This window comes from Cydia amplana, chromosome 4 (assembly GCF_948474715.1).
Source record: "Cydia amplana chromosome 4, ilCydAmpl1.1, whole genome shotgun sequence".
In the NCBI taxonomy this organism is placed as follows: Eukaryota; Metazoa; Arthropoda; class Insecta; order Lepidoptera; family Tortricidae; genus Cydia; species Cydia amplana.
In genome coordinates, this window is record NC_086072.1 from 16,155,644 (window position 1) to 16,171,761 (window position 16,118).

The following is a 16,118-nucleotide window of genomic DNA, read 5'->3' on the forward strand; positions in this document are numbered from 1 at the left end:
AACTCGAGATTGGAATAGGCTGCCCAGGCTAGCCGTACGCGTCTGTTGATTTCATTGGTTTGGTTATTCTTTCCAGTCACTATCTCTTGTCCCAAATACACGTATTTATCGACCGTTTCGATGGCAGTATGGTTAACTGTGATATTCGCCTTGACATCTGTATTTGTCATAACTTTTGTCTTGTCTAGATTCATTTCCAGGCCACACCGTATAGAGGCATCGCTGAGTTCTTGAATCATACTTTGAAGTTCAGCGGGGTTACTTGCCAACAAAACAATATCATCAGCGAACCGCAAATTATTTAAGCGACTACCCCATATGTTCAATCCACGATTTTCCCAGTTCAGGCTTTTTAAGATGTCCTCTAGCACCAGAGTAAACAATTTTGGTGAAAGCGTATCACCTTGTCGTACGCCCTTCTCAATCCGAACTGGCTCCGTCAGCGGGGGTAGGTTCACTTTTAAGGTGGCTCTCCTGTACATATTTTCGATTAGGGCAGTATATCGGTGATCTATACGTGCATTTTGCAGTGATTCTATGACCGACCATGTTTCAACACTGTCAAATGCTTTTTTGTAATCAATAAATGCTAACCACAAGGGCATTTGATATTCAGTCGTCTTTTCTATAATTATTCTCATAGACAATATATGATCCAACGTGCTGTTACCACTCTTGAATCCAGCTTGCTCCATTGGCTGATATGAGTCAAGTTTCTTGGTGAGGCGTAGAGTAATGATCTTCGTAAAGAGTTTATACAGGTGTGATAGCAAGCTGATGGGGCGATAGTTGTTCAAATCTGCTTTATTGCCTTTTTTATGAAGTAAGGTGACTGTGGCACAATTCCAGACCTCGGGTATAGTTTGCTCCTCCAAGCATTTGTTGAAAGCCGTTTTAAGTAGCTCAATCACTCTATCTCCTCCATCCTTTACCATCTCAATAACGATGTTGTCACTGCCGGGCGACTTGCCATTTTTCATTTTTCTGAGGGCATGTTCAATTTCGCATGTTGTTATTTCCGGAACATCTTCAGAGCCAACGTTCATAATTTTGCGTTTCGCCACTCCTCTTGGTTTGGGGTTTTGGGATGTGTATAAGTTTGAGTAATATTTGTGTGTTATTTCTAGTAGTTGCTTTAACTCTATTCCAAGCTGGTTATTTTCATCTAAGAGTTTAGTGATTTGCTGTTTTCCTGGTTTTAAAGCTTTGCGAAATACCTTAGGACCCTGATATTTGTCTATTATATGCTTAACGGTTTTTTCCCGATATGCATCAATGTCTGCCTCGACTTGCTTTCTAGTTCTGGTGCAAAGGTTTTTAAAGTAGTCTGTTCCCCCTTTGCCTTCGCGTAGTAGAGTTCTCCTTTCTTCTAGAAGGTCTCTGGTCTCAGTACTAAACTTCTGGCGATTTACTTTTGCTGATCCAGGTGTTAGATCTCGCGCTATCCCGTATAGAGCATTTTGTATGGTGTGAATAATTGTTTCATGGTCACAATGCTCGTCTAAATGACTTAGTTCTTGAGTCAGCCGGTGTTGGTACTGATCTTTGCACATGTTAAGTTGGACCGTATTAACTCGAATGTTTTTTGCCCTTATGGAGGAATATCTTTGCAAGCGTGTGTTAATACATATAGTAGCTCGGATTATACGGTGGTCACTTCCTGTGTAGAAACTGTTTAGGACGTTGACATCTTGCACTATACTTTTATGGCTACAGAAGATGTAGTCAATTTCGTTTTTATATTTTCCTCCTGGAGATATCCATGTCCATTTTCTAGCAGGTCTCTTATCGAAAAACGAACTCATATGAAACAGTTTTTCTTGTTCTATAAAGTTGATAAGCATGTTCCCGCGGGAGTTTCTAGATCCGAAGCCGAATCTGCCAATAAAAGTTTCTGTGCCGTCTCTTTCTGCGCCTATTTTAGCGTTGAAGTCCCCAGTTACTACTGTGTATGTGCTCTTTTTGTCCCGAATGCAAGCACTAATGTCTTCGTAGAGTTTCTCCACTTCTAAGTCTGATGCGGTATTTGTTGGTGCATATACTTGTATAACTTTAAGAGTAATCTTCTTAGTAATCTGGAGTAAAACATATATTATTCTGTCCGACACTGAGGCAATACATCTGATGTTATCATTGAGTCTTCTATGAATTAGGAGACCGACTCCATGCTCGTGGCTGACATTGTCATCCCCTCGATAGTACAGGGTATGCCCATTCTGGAGTTTGATACATTCTTCTCCTTGTCTTCGAACCTCCGAAAGGCCAAGGACATCCCATGTGACCTTGTCTAATTCGTAACATAGCTCCTCTAATCTATCTTCTGATCTTAGGGTTCTTGCATTGTACGACGCTATTCTTAATTTAGTGTTGCTGTTATTGTTCCTGTTGTATTGATTATATGTTTCTGTATTTATAATATTGTTTGCATTTGAACACTTTTTAGGCTTGGTATGTATTTTGTTTGTAGAAGGGTATTGGTCGCAATCCCCACGATGACCAGTCGGCTTGGGGAGTGTTGTTTTAGTTTGATTGATTGGTGGTGTTGTATTGTTGTGGGTGTTTGTTTTCCGGTTATAGTATGATGTTACTTTTTTGGCTGTGTTATTTTGGATTGTTTGGTAGGCCGGGTAAATTTTGCTTGCTCTTCTATCCCTTTTGAATTGTTTATTGGTGTGGATGGGCTAGACGGCGGTGAGGACGGTACCCTTTTTCTTTTATCCTTGTGTTCTGCCCTTTTTTCCTTAATTACAAGTTTGTCATGTCTTATGATGGCATATTTTCCCGACTCTCTAGCCTCTATCATTTTCGGTATGAGGGCCTTTCTCTCTTCAAGAACTTCTTTTGTAAAGTCCTCAGTAATTTTCACATTTTTTGGGTAATATTTTTTGTTTCTTAGAACTTCCATTCTTCGCCATCCTAATGTCAGAGTTATTTTAATCGGTCTTATTTTATTCTCAGTCTTTTTCCCCAATCTTTCTGCTCTGCTAATCTCCCACTTGTCCCATTCCTCACTGTTTAATTTGTTGTCAATACTATTTAAAGTTTCCAAAACTATATCCATCAGCTCGGTACTGTTTCTTTCTTTTTCTTCCACACCGTGAATGATCAAGTTGTTCCGCCTCGATTCTATTTCCAAGTTTTTCATTTTTGATTTCAGCATGTTATTCTCATGTTTCAGTTGCTCGGTTTCCTGTTTAATCGGCAGTAACTTTTCTTCTATTGTTGACGAAATAGTTTGTTGGACCGTTTGATTTATTATACTAGTTTGTTTTTCTAGTTCTTCCTTCATTTTATTAAACAGTAATTTCATTTGCTCGTCCATGTTCTCCATGATGCAATAACGAAACGTTTAAAGTTTGCTTGAAATGGAACGCAGTTTTTCTTGTTAGGTTGCTTGTATTTGCGATGTGTCACTTTTGCCGGTGTTTATTTTTCTGTGTGACAACACTATAAATTATTTCGTTATGTTGGCAAAATAAGATCCGATTTGTGGTCTGATCTATGACATTTAACTTTGGAGGTTATGTTTGTTTCGATTTTCTCACTGATTTTTTGTTGCGAATTTTACGTAAGACGTTGAAATTATCACTAGTATCTTTTCGTACAGTTCTAATCTATATTATTATTCACAGTCCAGTTCTTTTTTGCTTCTTTTACACTGACTTTTTATTTATTTTTCACGGGACGCACTGACACTCATGTTTACTGTTAAAGCACCGGAACCGGAACCCTATACGTCACCGTCACCGGTCACCTATAAGTGGCTAAGCATCTGTTAATGTCAAATGTCCTTGTTCCTATGTAATTGTGTAGATGTATTAACCGTTGGTGATCCTTAAATAAATAAAATAAAAAATACGTTGATCAGTGTTTAATGCGAGTTCATTAATTTGATTCTTGCGTTTAATGACAAACGCTTGAACTCGCACTAAACACGAATCAATATGTCAACAGGTCCTTAGCGCAAAAATGAATATCAATGATCGGGCTAAAAATAATCCCAAATCAGATAGGAGTATAGTTATTCTCACGTATCAGGTAAAATTCGTAATCGTTTCAAAACAGGTTAGGAGTACAATTAACAACCTATTTTATGCAGCAATCATAGAAGATCCACCCAAATTACAAAGTCGATAGGGTTAGCCTCGAGGCTCAATCATTATATTTTATTCAAAAACATCGTAAAGTTGCTAGCAGTACGCTTAATAATATCAATCCGGGGCCGGAGCATTACCCTGTACACGGTTAGGTATGATGGGTTAGGACCTTTAAGACTGCGTATTTTGGTATTCTTCAAGTTGCAAACAATTCGCAGACTTTTTTTAGCCCCTTTGTGATTAAATTAAATTAATCTTAAATTTTAAAGACATTTTTTTCGTAAATCATCGGCATTCCTTCAAGATTTAGTAAATGGCTAATGGTAGGTATACTTTCAGTTACCTATCGTCAGGAGGATCTATCGATAAAATCCGGTACTCATCAAATGCTCGCTGAGAGCGAACGGCTCGACCATGATATTACGCGACTGGCGACAGCGGCAGCGATAACCATAGGTGGGAACGAAAGGTAACTTTCATTGTATAACTGACACAGGTGACACATGTATCGGTACCTATACAGTCAGAGCCGCCATGAAAATAAACTATAAACTATTTTATTGGTAAGTAAATGTCATAAGTACACATAGATATTTTCATTCTTTCATTCGTTCCATTCGTGCCTGCTCTTGTGGTACGTTCAACCCATGTTCACCCTAGATTGGTATAAAAAATAGTTAAAATTGTACTACACAAACTATATTATTATTTTATTATTATTTTATTTATTTCTGATCTTAGGTTAGGTTATTTTATAATATGGATATAAAAATAAAATACAAAAACACTTACAAAAACAATACAAAATACATATAAACACATTATAAAAAACCTAACCTAGGGTGCCGCCAGCAGCGGGGCAAGGCCCAAGCTACCGGTGGTCAGGGCTGCAGAGACAGGAACCGGCGGACTATCCGCGCCGTGTCCAAGATCACCGCCTTCTGCATCTGGCCCTTGATCCAACCACCTAGCGAGAGTCTCTCAAGATGTTGGTCGAGACTCTTCGCTATTAGACCGTTCGCTGAAACAACTATCGGAACAATGATCGTCGAATCAACATCCCACATGGCGGTTATCTCGTGAGCCAAGTCTAGGTACTTACTGGACTTGTCCTTCTCGGCTTTCACGAGATTCTCATCATGGGGGATGGTGATGTCAACGAGCACGGCCCGGCGTTGCGCTCGATCTATTATCACAATGTCAGGCTTATTGGCTACAATAGTCCTGTCAGTGATGATAGATCGATCCCAATAGAGCGTGGCACGACCATTCTCGAGAACTGGCGCAGGTGAATACTTGTAGTACGGTACTTCGCGGTCCACAAGGCCGTATAGGAGAGCAAGCTGCTGGTGAATAATCCTGGCTACGAGATTATGTCTGTGCAAGTACTCGCCGTTAGCAAGATGAGAACAACCGGAAATGATATGCCTGAGTGACTCTCCGGGACGGCGGCATGCCCGACAAATGTCGACCGTACCGTCCTTCAGGATATATTTCCGATAGTTGTTCGTCATCATTACTTCGTCCGCAATTGCACAGGCAAAACCCTCGGTTTCTCCGAAGAGGTCCCCGAATCGTAACCAGTTCACCGACGCGAGCAGGTCCACATCGGGTCCCGTGAGGGCCTTGTAGAACCGCCCGTGTAGCACCTTACTCTCCCATGCCGCCTTGCGATCCGCAGTACTTAGTACCACAGGTTTGCGCCAGTTCTCGTTTGCCAAGGAGAGCGGCGTGAGGTTCCTGTCTACTGCCACCACATCACGATGCATCCCACACTCGTTGTTAAGGAAATAATTCCTGAGATTGTACACCTCGCGGTTGTGGAGATCCTTGGCGTTTAGGAAGCCTCGGCCTCCACATTTCCGTGGAATGTACAATCTCATAACTGACGAGCGTGGGTGTAGCATGCGATGTGCGGTGAGCAGTGATCGGACTCTCCGATCCAGGGCATCCAACTCGGTCTGAGTCCACCTTAGTATGCCAAAGGAGTATGTGAGTAGGGGCATTACCCAGGCGTTGAAGGCGCGCACTTTGTTGCCTCCTGACAAAAGACTGTTAAGGACTTTTGTGAGCCGACTGAAAAAGCGCTCCTTCACCGACCGTCTAATACCCTCGTCCTCAAAACCCAACGACTGTGACATACCAAGGTATTTATAGGTTTCTGATTCAGAGATAGATCTGAAAGACATTGTCTCAGAAGGTTGTAAATTTGTTGAATTTACAACCCTCCCCCGCTGTACATGCATAACCGCACATTTATCGACACCAAACTCCATGTTGATGGCACTACTGAAGACTTCGGTGGTGTTCAGTAGCTCCTTCAGGTCTTGGTTATTTTATTATTATTATATTATAGTTAGTACATAAAACGCCTTTAGTTTCCTTAACTTTTCATTAGTTACGCTGCACTTCAAAGAGAATATAAACGTCGCAAATTAAACGCAATGCCAATAAAATCAAATTATAAAAACAATGACGCTTGTCACACGTGTCACAAGCGTTGTCAGTTTTGCAGAAAACACAAAGCAATTCTTCCCTGAATTCGCGGACCATATAAGCGCAGAACGGAGACGAATCTGAGCATTGCGCCTCGGCGGTCCAGCGGTCAAACAACTCTAATATATACACAACGTCAGTTTGTTTATTAGATCAGTTATCGAAATGCCGAAATTCACCTTCGTGTTAGTGGTCGTGGCTCTGGCCGTCAGCGTACAAGGTGAGTAAAGTACCGGATGTTGAATCAAAATATTCCTCTACACGATGGGCCAACGCCAACGCCGGCCACTCCAAGGGACGCATTTATGCGTTAGAGGAAGCAAGTGATATTGCTATCTGATTCTACCGCATGGCTGCGTGCCTTGGAGTGGCCGGCGTTGGCCCATCGTGTAGAGGAGCCATTACAGATGGGCTGCACATTTGACAAGTTTTCAAATGGTCGTATTCGGCCGAATTATTCGGTTAAAGTGCCGAACATAGTATATGGCAAATATTTTTTATTACAACAATTTTATTATAGTTTTGTTGCAACACTGAAATGAAAGCTCATCCAGAACTTTCCAAGTATTTCTACTCCATTAGGTTACGTTTTCCCGTTGTCAGACACATCATGAGAAATGATACATAAATATGATGAATACATAGAATGTTTTAATTATTTGGAGACTATTGAATTTTTTTTCGAGTCCCTTGCCGTATGCCCTGTTTGTTTCTAGAGAAAGCGATTCATCTTTAGCTGATAATAATTATAATTGAGTCGTTTTCAAATGGTTTATTATAATGATACAGATAAACCGATTAATTCGGCCGAATATTCGGTTTGGTAAGATCTGAATCGAATATTCGGCCGAATAGCTATCCATATTCGGCAAAGTCCATATTCGGCCCATCCCTATATTAATGTAAACCCTGAATATGCAAACTTTGTCACTACGTTGTAATACGCATTTTCCTAAAATAAATTCTAATTCGAATATAAAACTGTCACAATAATAAGGTATTCAATACTAGCGACCCGCCCCGGCTTTGCACGGGTAGTTCATCAACCAATTTACACCAAACCTTAACAAATTATACCTACCTAAACCTTCCTCAAGCATCACTCTATTGATAGGCGAAAATCGCATGAAAATCCGTTCAGTAGTTTGTGAATTTATCGCGAACATACAGACAGACACGGCGAGGGACTTTGTTTTGTAAGGTGTACCTAACTATTTTATAAATATCTGTGATGAGGTTCTTACACCTAAAAGCGGGCCAAACAGGTATACAGGTATCTTTTGCGTAGCAGGAGAGCAGGAAAATGGAATGCTAATATATATAGTATAAAACGCAAATATATTACCTCATCTGTCTATAATGTTACCCGTTTCTGATTAACTTAATGCATCATTAATATTTATTAAAATTAAATATTATTTTAAGGTCAAATCTAGTAAGCCACTTTTAAGTATTTTAACCAACTGCCTCAAAAGAACGAGGACATATATGTTAACACTGTAATGATCACTACCTATCACTACATAGTATAAAACAAAGTCACTTCCCGCCGTTTGTCCCTATGTACGCTTAGATCTTTAAAACTACGCAACGGATTTTGATGCGTTTTTATTATATATAGCGGTATTCTATGATATATAGAGTGATTCAAGAGGAAGGTTTATGTACCTATAATTTGTTTACCCGTGCGAAGCCGGGGCGGGTCGCTAGTGCTTATATATAATGCTGAAAAAAAAAACATTAACACGATTGTAGCTTTTTTTTCTTTATAATTGTACAAATTTCGGACTTAATGCCTTAAAGCATTCTCTACCAGTCAAACATTGGGTCAAACAGAAAACGTGTACATACTTAGTGCAGGATTGTAGACAACGAGAAGATCTATGAAACACAAATTAGGTTATCGTATGACATTGGGTAACAAGCAACAACCGTTGCACTCCGGGAGTGCCGATAGAAGTGAAAACTCACTATGTTACCGACGCCCGGTAACACGATACATACGTTTAGCGGAGGTATTCTATTTATTTATTATATACCTATATTATCATTCTCAAATAAAATCAGTGGCCACCTTACGGGGCTTACGGTCACGTGATCGCCTTATGCCCCTTACGGTCACGTGATCGCCTTACGCTGTCTCGAGTTCATAATTTTTTCCCCACCTCAAAAAGTGACCAGCGCCGCTAAAGAAGTTTTCACTTCAAAAATGTAGCCATCCGACCATAAAAAGGATTGGATCATTTTCCTGAAAATAAGATCCTCGCAATAAAAATATTAGATCGACTTGTAAAATCATAAAATACAAAAAAGTTTATAAGTAGTTAGAATAGAATCATTCCAAACTTACAGATGGAGCCGAGATGCGACATTTACACGTGTAATCGATTGCCCGTGACATTTAATGTCTAATTGTCCTTTACAAAGTATGACTTTATAGGTAATCTTTATGCTAATTTAGGCAGTAAAACTAGGTTGTAAAGTTACAATAACTAGAACTGTTGTAAATCCCTATAAGTCCTATAACCACCGGCCTTAATAGATTTACGACCATTTAGGGTCATTTAATTACACGTTTTTCTCAAGATTTTCCACATTTTGTACAGATGCTAACTTGTTATTCATCTTTTGTTTGTTCGTAAAGCAACTGTACCGCTACTACCAGTTTGACACTGTACTTACTTTCTATGCATCTCGCTCGGACTCGCATATTAGTGCGAGCGAGATGTATAGAAAGTAAGTAAGTTACGACATATTCACTGGTAGTTTGACACTGCTAAGGCAGTCATGGTAAGGCTACTGAAGAGTTGCAAATACGAACGAATACCTAAGTATCTCAAATTAAATAAAGGAATTTCAATCATGAATGGAGTCTTCATTAGTTCATTCATTACTAAGCATAAAGAAAAGTTTCATCCTGTTACTCAAAAATAAAGACAAGTATTAGGAAGTTTATAAACTTCCTAACTTGGTCAATTTCGCGGGAATAATTCCGGCATATAATAGTATAAGATAAATATTTATTAACTTTAGTGTTGACTCAACTATTTTACACATCGAGCCAAACCCTTTATACCGTCTCATTCATCAGTTTAATTATGGAGACGACAATTATTAAAGTAAACACGCGAATAAATACTCATTCATAACTTTTGTAAGCGTGTAATATCCACACACATCGTGCAAAAATGTTACTTCGGGAATACAGAAATAGAAATCTTACAACAGTTATTATTTTACGAGTCCATAATATCCCACTGCTGGGCAAAGACTCCTTCCGTAAAAAATATATGCATTTTCAGTAAGTACAGGATAAAAGCTTTGGCTATGCAGTAATTCCTACACTTCCTTTTTAGGGTTCCGTAGCCAAATGGCAAAAAACGGAACCCTTATGGATTCGTCATGTCTGTCTGTCTGTCTGTCTGTCCGTCCGTCTGTCCGTCTGTCTGTCCGCCCGTATGTCACAGCCACTTTTTTCCGAAACTATAAGAACTATACTGTTGAAACTTGGTAAGTAGATGTATTCTGTGAACCGCATTAAGATTTTCACACAAAAATAGAAAAAAAAGCGGCCAAGTGCGAGTCGGACTCGCCCATGAAGGGTTCCGTATTTAGGCGATTTATGACGTATAAAAAAAAACTACTTACTAGATCTCGTTCAAACCAATTTTCGGTGGAAGTTTACATGGTAATGTACATCATATATATTTTTTTAGTATTATCATTCTCTTATCTTAGAAGTTACAGCCCACCGGGGGGGGGGGGGGGGGGACACATTTTACCACTTTGGAAGTGTCTCTCGCGCAAACTATTCAGTTTAGAAAAAAATGATATTAGAAACCTCAATATCATTTTTGAAGACCTATCCATAGATACCCCACACGTATGGGTTTGATGAAAAAAAAATTTTTGAGTTTCAGTTCGAAGTATGGGGAACCTCAAAAATTTATTGTTTTTTTTTCTATTTTTGTGTGAAAATCTTAATGCGGTTCACAGAATACATCTACTTACCAAGTTTCAACAGTATAGTTCTTATAGTTTCGGAGAAAAGTGGCTGTGACATACGGACGGACAGACAGACGGACAGACAGACAGACATGACGAATCTATAAGGGTTCCGTTTTTTGCCATTTGGCTACGGAACCCTAAAAAACAATAAATTTTGGGGGTTCCCCATACTTAGAACTGAAACTCAAAATTGTTTTTTTCATTAAACCCATCATACGTATGGACAGGTCTTCAAAAATGATATTGAGGTTTCTAATATCATTTTTTTCTAAACTGAATAGTTTGCGCGAGAGACACTTCCAAAGTGGTAAAATGTGTGCCCCCCCCCCCCCCCCCTGTAACTTCTAAAATAAGAGAATGATAAAACAAAAAAAAAAAATATGATGTACATTACCATGCAAACTTCCACCGAAAATTGGTTTGAACGAGATCTAGTAAGTAGTTTTTTTTAATACGTCATAAATCCTCTAAATACGGAACCCTTCATGGGAATCATGGGCGAGTCCGACTCGCACTTGGCCACTTTTAAAACATTCGAGCGTAGGTGAAGCTCGGTAACTTCATTTTGCATTTAAAATATTATCAACTAACCACATGTCTATTTTTAGTTGTTTGCCAAAATTATTCAATAGTAGAAAAATAAAGGCGATCCTTGTATATAAGCTCAAGGTTAGAGGCTTGTAGAAAACACGTGATACTTTTTATATATAAGCTTATGTATACATTTATACGATAATACCTTAAGTAGTAATTCTCAAAAGTCAAAGATCTCTTAAAGACTGGTGATACAAGTCAAAGGCCACCTGGTCGGTTGGAAATGATAAATTTTAGATGAATAATGATAATTTGCGTTATATTCACATTTAATTAGCTACTGAATCTGAATCTGTTCATGAATAATCATATGATTAGTCATAAACCTCAAAGCAGCCAATTTATTAAAGCGACCTCGCCTCGGTACCCTAACAAGACATTTTTAAAATTAAATATAATTATATATGTGACGTTATCTATGATACTCTATATGGGGCATTATCTATGAAAAGGGACCTCATTGTCGATGGCGCTTACGCCATTATTAACGGTGCTCCGATAAAAATACAATGCCGCGTGACGCTGTGCGGCGTAAGCGCCATCGACAATAAGGTCCCTTTTCATAGATAATGCCCCATATAGAGTATCAAACATGGAACCATTTTTTGGCTATTGTATTGTACAGTTACATATTGTAAATGGTGCAGTAGGTTCAGAAAACAAAGTTTTTAAAAAGCCGTAGCGCTTTTTTGGATCACAATACGGCTGCCATAAATTTAATTAGCAATTTTGAGGCCATCCTCTAGCTAGGGACTGAGCGCCTACCGCGAACCACGTTCGACGTGTTGCCTCTCTGTCGCACTTGTAAATTCGTACGTAAGTGTGACAGGGAGGTAACACGTCGAACGTGGTTCGCGGTAGGCCCTCTGTATTGATTCGAATCGTGAGTTTTTGATTTTCGCTCGAAACAAAAAAAAACACGAACATCGGTCTAAAATGCACTTATAAATTTCTAGAAAATTAAGTTTGCCCAAAAGCTAAATTAGCAATATACTCGTATTATCATGTTTGAGGGAACTGGAGGGGACGTATCGCAAAAGTCGCGCGGCGCCCCATATCTTATGTTTCCTTCTAATTTCTGGCTTTATACCTATTGCATATTGAAAGTTGAAACTATTATCTGCTTCAGGGTTCCCGACGTTTGAGGATGACGTGGCAGCAGCGGCGGCTTCCGGCAACTGGGCTAAAGTCCATGAGATGTAAGTATACAGTCATATGTACAGCTGGATCATACATATTCGTATTGAAAGACAATAATTAGGTAGGTACAGTGGGCCAAGAAAGTGGTCTACCATCAGTTTTGACAAAAGTTTCTGCGAGATCTAACGATCGCTAAGGTTGACTTTTCTAACGGAGTTTAAAGTAAATCGACCTTGTTGTCTCATGACGTTCAAACGAACCTCGACCGTAGGGTGGTAGACCACATTTTTGGCCGACTGTACCTAGCTACTCGAATTTCACCGAAAATAACGTAATTTTAACCCCTATAAGTAAATACAGTTCGGCGGACTGCCACATCAGGGCCCATAATAGGCGTAATCCATAATTGTTGAGGTCGCCGTCATCGAAATCGATGATGAGGACACAGGCTAAAAAACTACAATAATACGTCTATTACGTATTCTTATTTACTTTTTATTTTATTTTCGGCTTTGGCGTGGTTTAAAATTTTGAATGTAACGTTTGTTTTATTTACAGCTTGAGAAAGAACTTCGCTTCGTCGTTCGGGGTATGTTCATGAAAAATGTATATACTATTGAATAATATAACATTGATATGTATTTATTGCTGCTCTAGCTCTTTATAGGGCAACGCGGTCTCAAAATAGTTATTTTCGATACAAGTGCGAAAAAGAGCGATAAATTTAAACACAACCGAAGGGAGTGTTTTAAATCGACACGAGTTGCGAATTACCTAATCCGAAATACCTAATTCGCACGTGTATCGAACAACGTTTTACAGTACACTTTAAAGTTTCGACATCGCACGAAAAGTGCTATTTTACGCACTAGTGCGTAAAAATAGCCCCATATGTACTGTAATAGTACATTTCGATGCTAGTGCGGAAGGTATGTCATTACTTCACGAGTACCGAAATATCTTGCCACGAGCCGCAGGCGAGTGGCAAGACTCGGGACGAGTGAAGAATGACATTTCCGCACGTGTATCGAACGACGTTTTTTAATACAGTTGCGAAAAAATAAGAAAAACATTGTTAATCGTACACTAAACAAAAGTGGTAACAGTGACAGCTCGGTTAGACGTCGTCTTTAAGTATATTATATCTATGGGCGTTTGGCAGCTATTCCGTTCCATTCAGTCAACTTATTAAGAACGGAATTTTCAATATTGAATATTAAAAAATAAACGTGTTATATTGATGAAGAGGTAAGTAATTAAATATGAAATATGTAATATTTTTCGTATTCTTACATTAACGGTAGGTTTTTATGCTGATTACGACGTTTAAAGGAAACTAATATTAACACTCATCAATAAGTAGTCGTGAATTGGAACAAGTATAAATTTAAAAAAATGGGAAAAGTAAAAAGCACTAGTTCGAGATAACCAACTTTCCGCACGCTAAACAGCTACGTAAAGTAGCACTTTTTGAGCAACTGTATTAAAAAAGATGTTATAGGGTTATAACATTATCTTTTTGTATTTTTACTTGAGCAGAATTTTTTGGACTATAGATTGGCGATGAGGTTTGAATAGAGGATATTTTTTAGTCTTGTCCGTTAAAGGGTTAAAGTTACAAAAGATATGATATAAGTGTTTCTGTTGTGATTTTATCGACATTTGTTAGTCAAATCAACAGTGAGAAAGAGAAAATAAGTACATATAAAGTCCATAGAAATATGTTTGTCAATGGAGCAAAGTTATGATTTACCTCTCCTGACATAATATAAATATTAGAACGAAAGATTTAACAACATTTAATTGTGTAATCTAAAGCGTTGCGAGGAGGACGATTTATTTTCAACTGACTGCCCCAAGGAGCTTACACATGAAGTGACTTAAGGGAAATTGTCTACCCTATAAACAACACCTCTATTTATATATCCTTAATTTCTTGTTTTCAGAACAATACGATGACAGATGTCCGAAACCTGAAGCCGCAGAACGGCGGCCACGTGTTCGCAGAGGCGAAGTCCACCTTCGAGCACTCGTCCAACATCAATGGCAAGTCCAGCCACGAGCGAGGCGGCCACGAGGTCGTGAACAACGACGGCAAGGTCGCCGAATGGGACCTGAATTAAACCTTGACTCCAAGGCACAGAGACCCATTTGCACTAACATCGCACTTCGCGAATAGAATAAGCGAGTCTTTATTGTCATTGACGAATTAACAGTCAGACTTACGCTGTTGGAGTGGTTTCACTAACTGAAATAGATGGCGCTGCAGTCTTATAGCTTATCTAGTGTAAACGTTTGACAAGATGCTGCAAAATGTAGGTACGGTACATACATTCTGCGTTGTCTTGCAGCGCTATCTAGTTTAGGCGAAATCACTAAATGTCCATGTCCATAAGTCCATTTTGTCAATGGTATTGTGATATTGTGTAGGTAAGTATTATGTAGTTGTGAAGAAGTAAATCGAACATTTCGGATTTGAAATTATTTGCTAAAGCATTGCTGCTACATTAAAACACAGGCTCGCTTATTTACACGCAATGCTCACTTGTTTTAGACCATATTCGAGACCATTTAGCACAACTTTGGTGTTAGGACTGCACTTTAGTTTTAGGTGGAATTGTATAACGTAGATACGTACGAATGATTAGAATAATGTAGAATGTACACATGTATAAGTAGGTACGATACAATCCTTAATTTTATTACAAAACAAACTACGAATAGCAGATCGAGTTTCAACAGCCTAAAGAATATCAATTTACTTAGATTAGATCATCGATGGAACTAAAAAGAGCATCAGGCCATTCTAAACCAAATGTTGATATATTTGATATTGTTTAAAAAATGACAACATTTTTTTTAAATCACTATAATTTATGTAACTTTGTATTCATGTACTTTTGCACACATTACAGATTTAACCCCAATTTATGCGTTTTTCTCGTCATTCATTCCTTGTAGATAAGGGCCAATGTAAAATGTCTACTCAATTTCTCTTGTCCAAATTAAGAAAATTCGGCATACATAGAATAATTCAAAGAAGAAGTTTACTCTGTCTAATTCTGGATACTAGCAAAGAGAATATAAAACCACTACGTTTACTAGTAATAAGTTGTTGATTCTACGTCATTTTCGTAATAGTACATTACATTCCTAGGGAGGTGAATTCGTGAATGCTCCAGATCGCAGTTGTTTGAGTTCAATTCAATTCAATCTGGGGCTTTACGAATTAAGTACCGCCTGTGGTTTGTCTAAGAAAGTTTTACGTCTAACCTTGGCCAGGAAATGAGATTTTCTCCTCGCGTAGCTTACGGGCCTAGAGTAGGGTTGCCAACCGTACTATATTATATAGTATTGTACTATATTTTGGCTCTCTGTACTATATAGTTTTGAAAAAATATATAGTACGCTAAAATACTATATTTCCGATTAAACGTATATTACACTTATGTTTAGTATTTTATCTAAAAGTACTATATTTTTTGAAATGTACTATATTTTTGATGCCTTATTCTAGAAAATACTATATTCCACCAAAAAATAGTTGGCAACCCTAGCCTAGAGTGACATAACCACTCACATGATTCCGATTTTAACAAAAGGTGCCCTGAACTGAGGGCCTACCGCGAACCACGTTCAACGTGTTGCCTCTCTGTCGCACTTGTAAATTCGTACGTAAGTGTGACAGGGAGGCAACACGTCGAACGTGGTTCGCGGTAGGCCCTCAGCTCTGCCATTTCGCAGATACGACGGCACAGTGTCATGATATTTTCAAAAATCGAT

At 38.7% G+C, this 16,118-nt stretch overlaps 1 protein-coding gene across 1 annotated transcript; it reads left to right on the forward strand.

The window, feature by feature from the left end:
• Positions 1–6,654: 6,654 nt before the first annotated feature.
• On the forward strand, positions 6,655–14,583 carry LOC134647656 (uncharacterized). Its single transcript, XM_063502012.1, has 4 exons — positions 6,655–6,813; positions 12,325–12,394; positions 12,894–12,924; positions 14,282–14,583. The coding sequence occupies exons 1-4, from the start codon at positions 6,759–6,761 to the stop codon at positions 14,456–14,458; spliced, it is 333 nt and encodes a 110-aa protein (XP_063358082.1). The 5' UTR covers positions 6,655–6,758; the 3' UTR covers positions 14,459–14,583.
• The last annotated feature ends 1,535 nt before the right edge of the window (positions 14,584–16,118 follow it).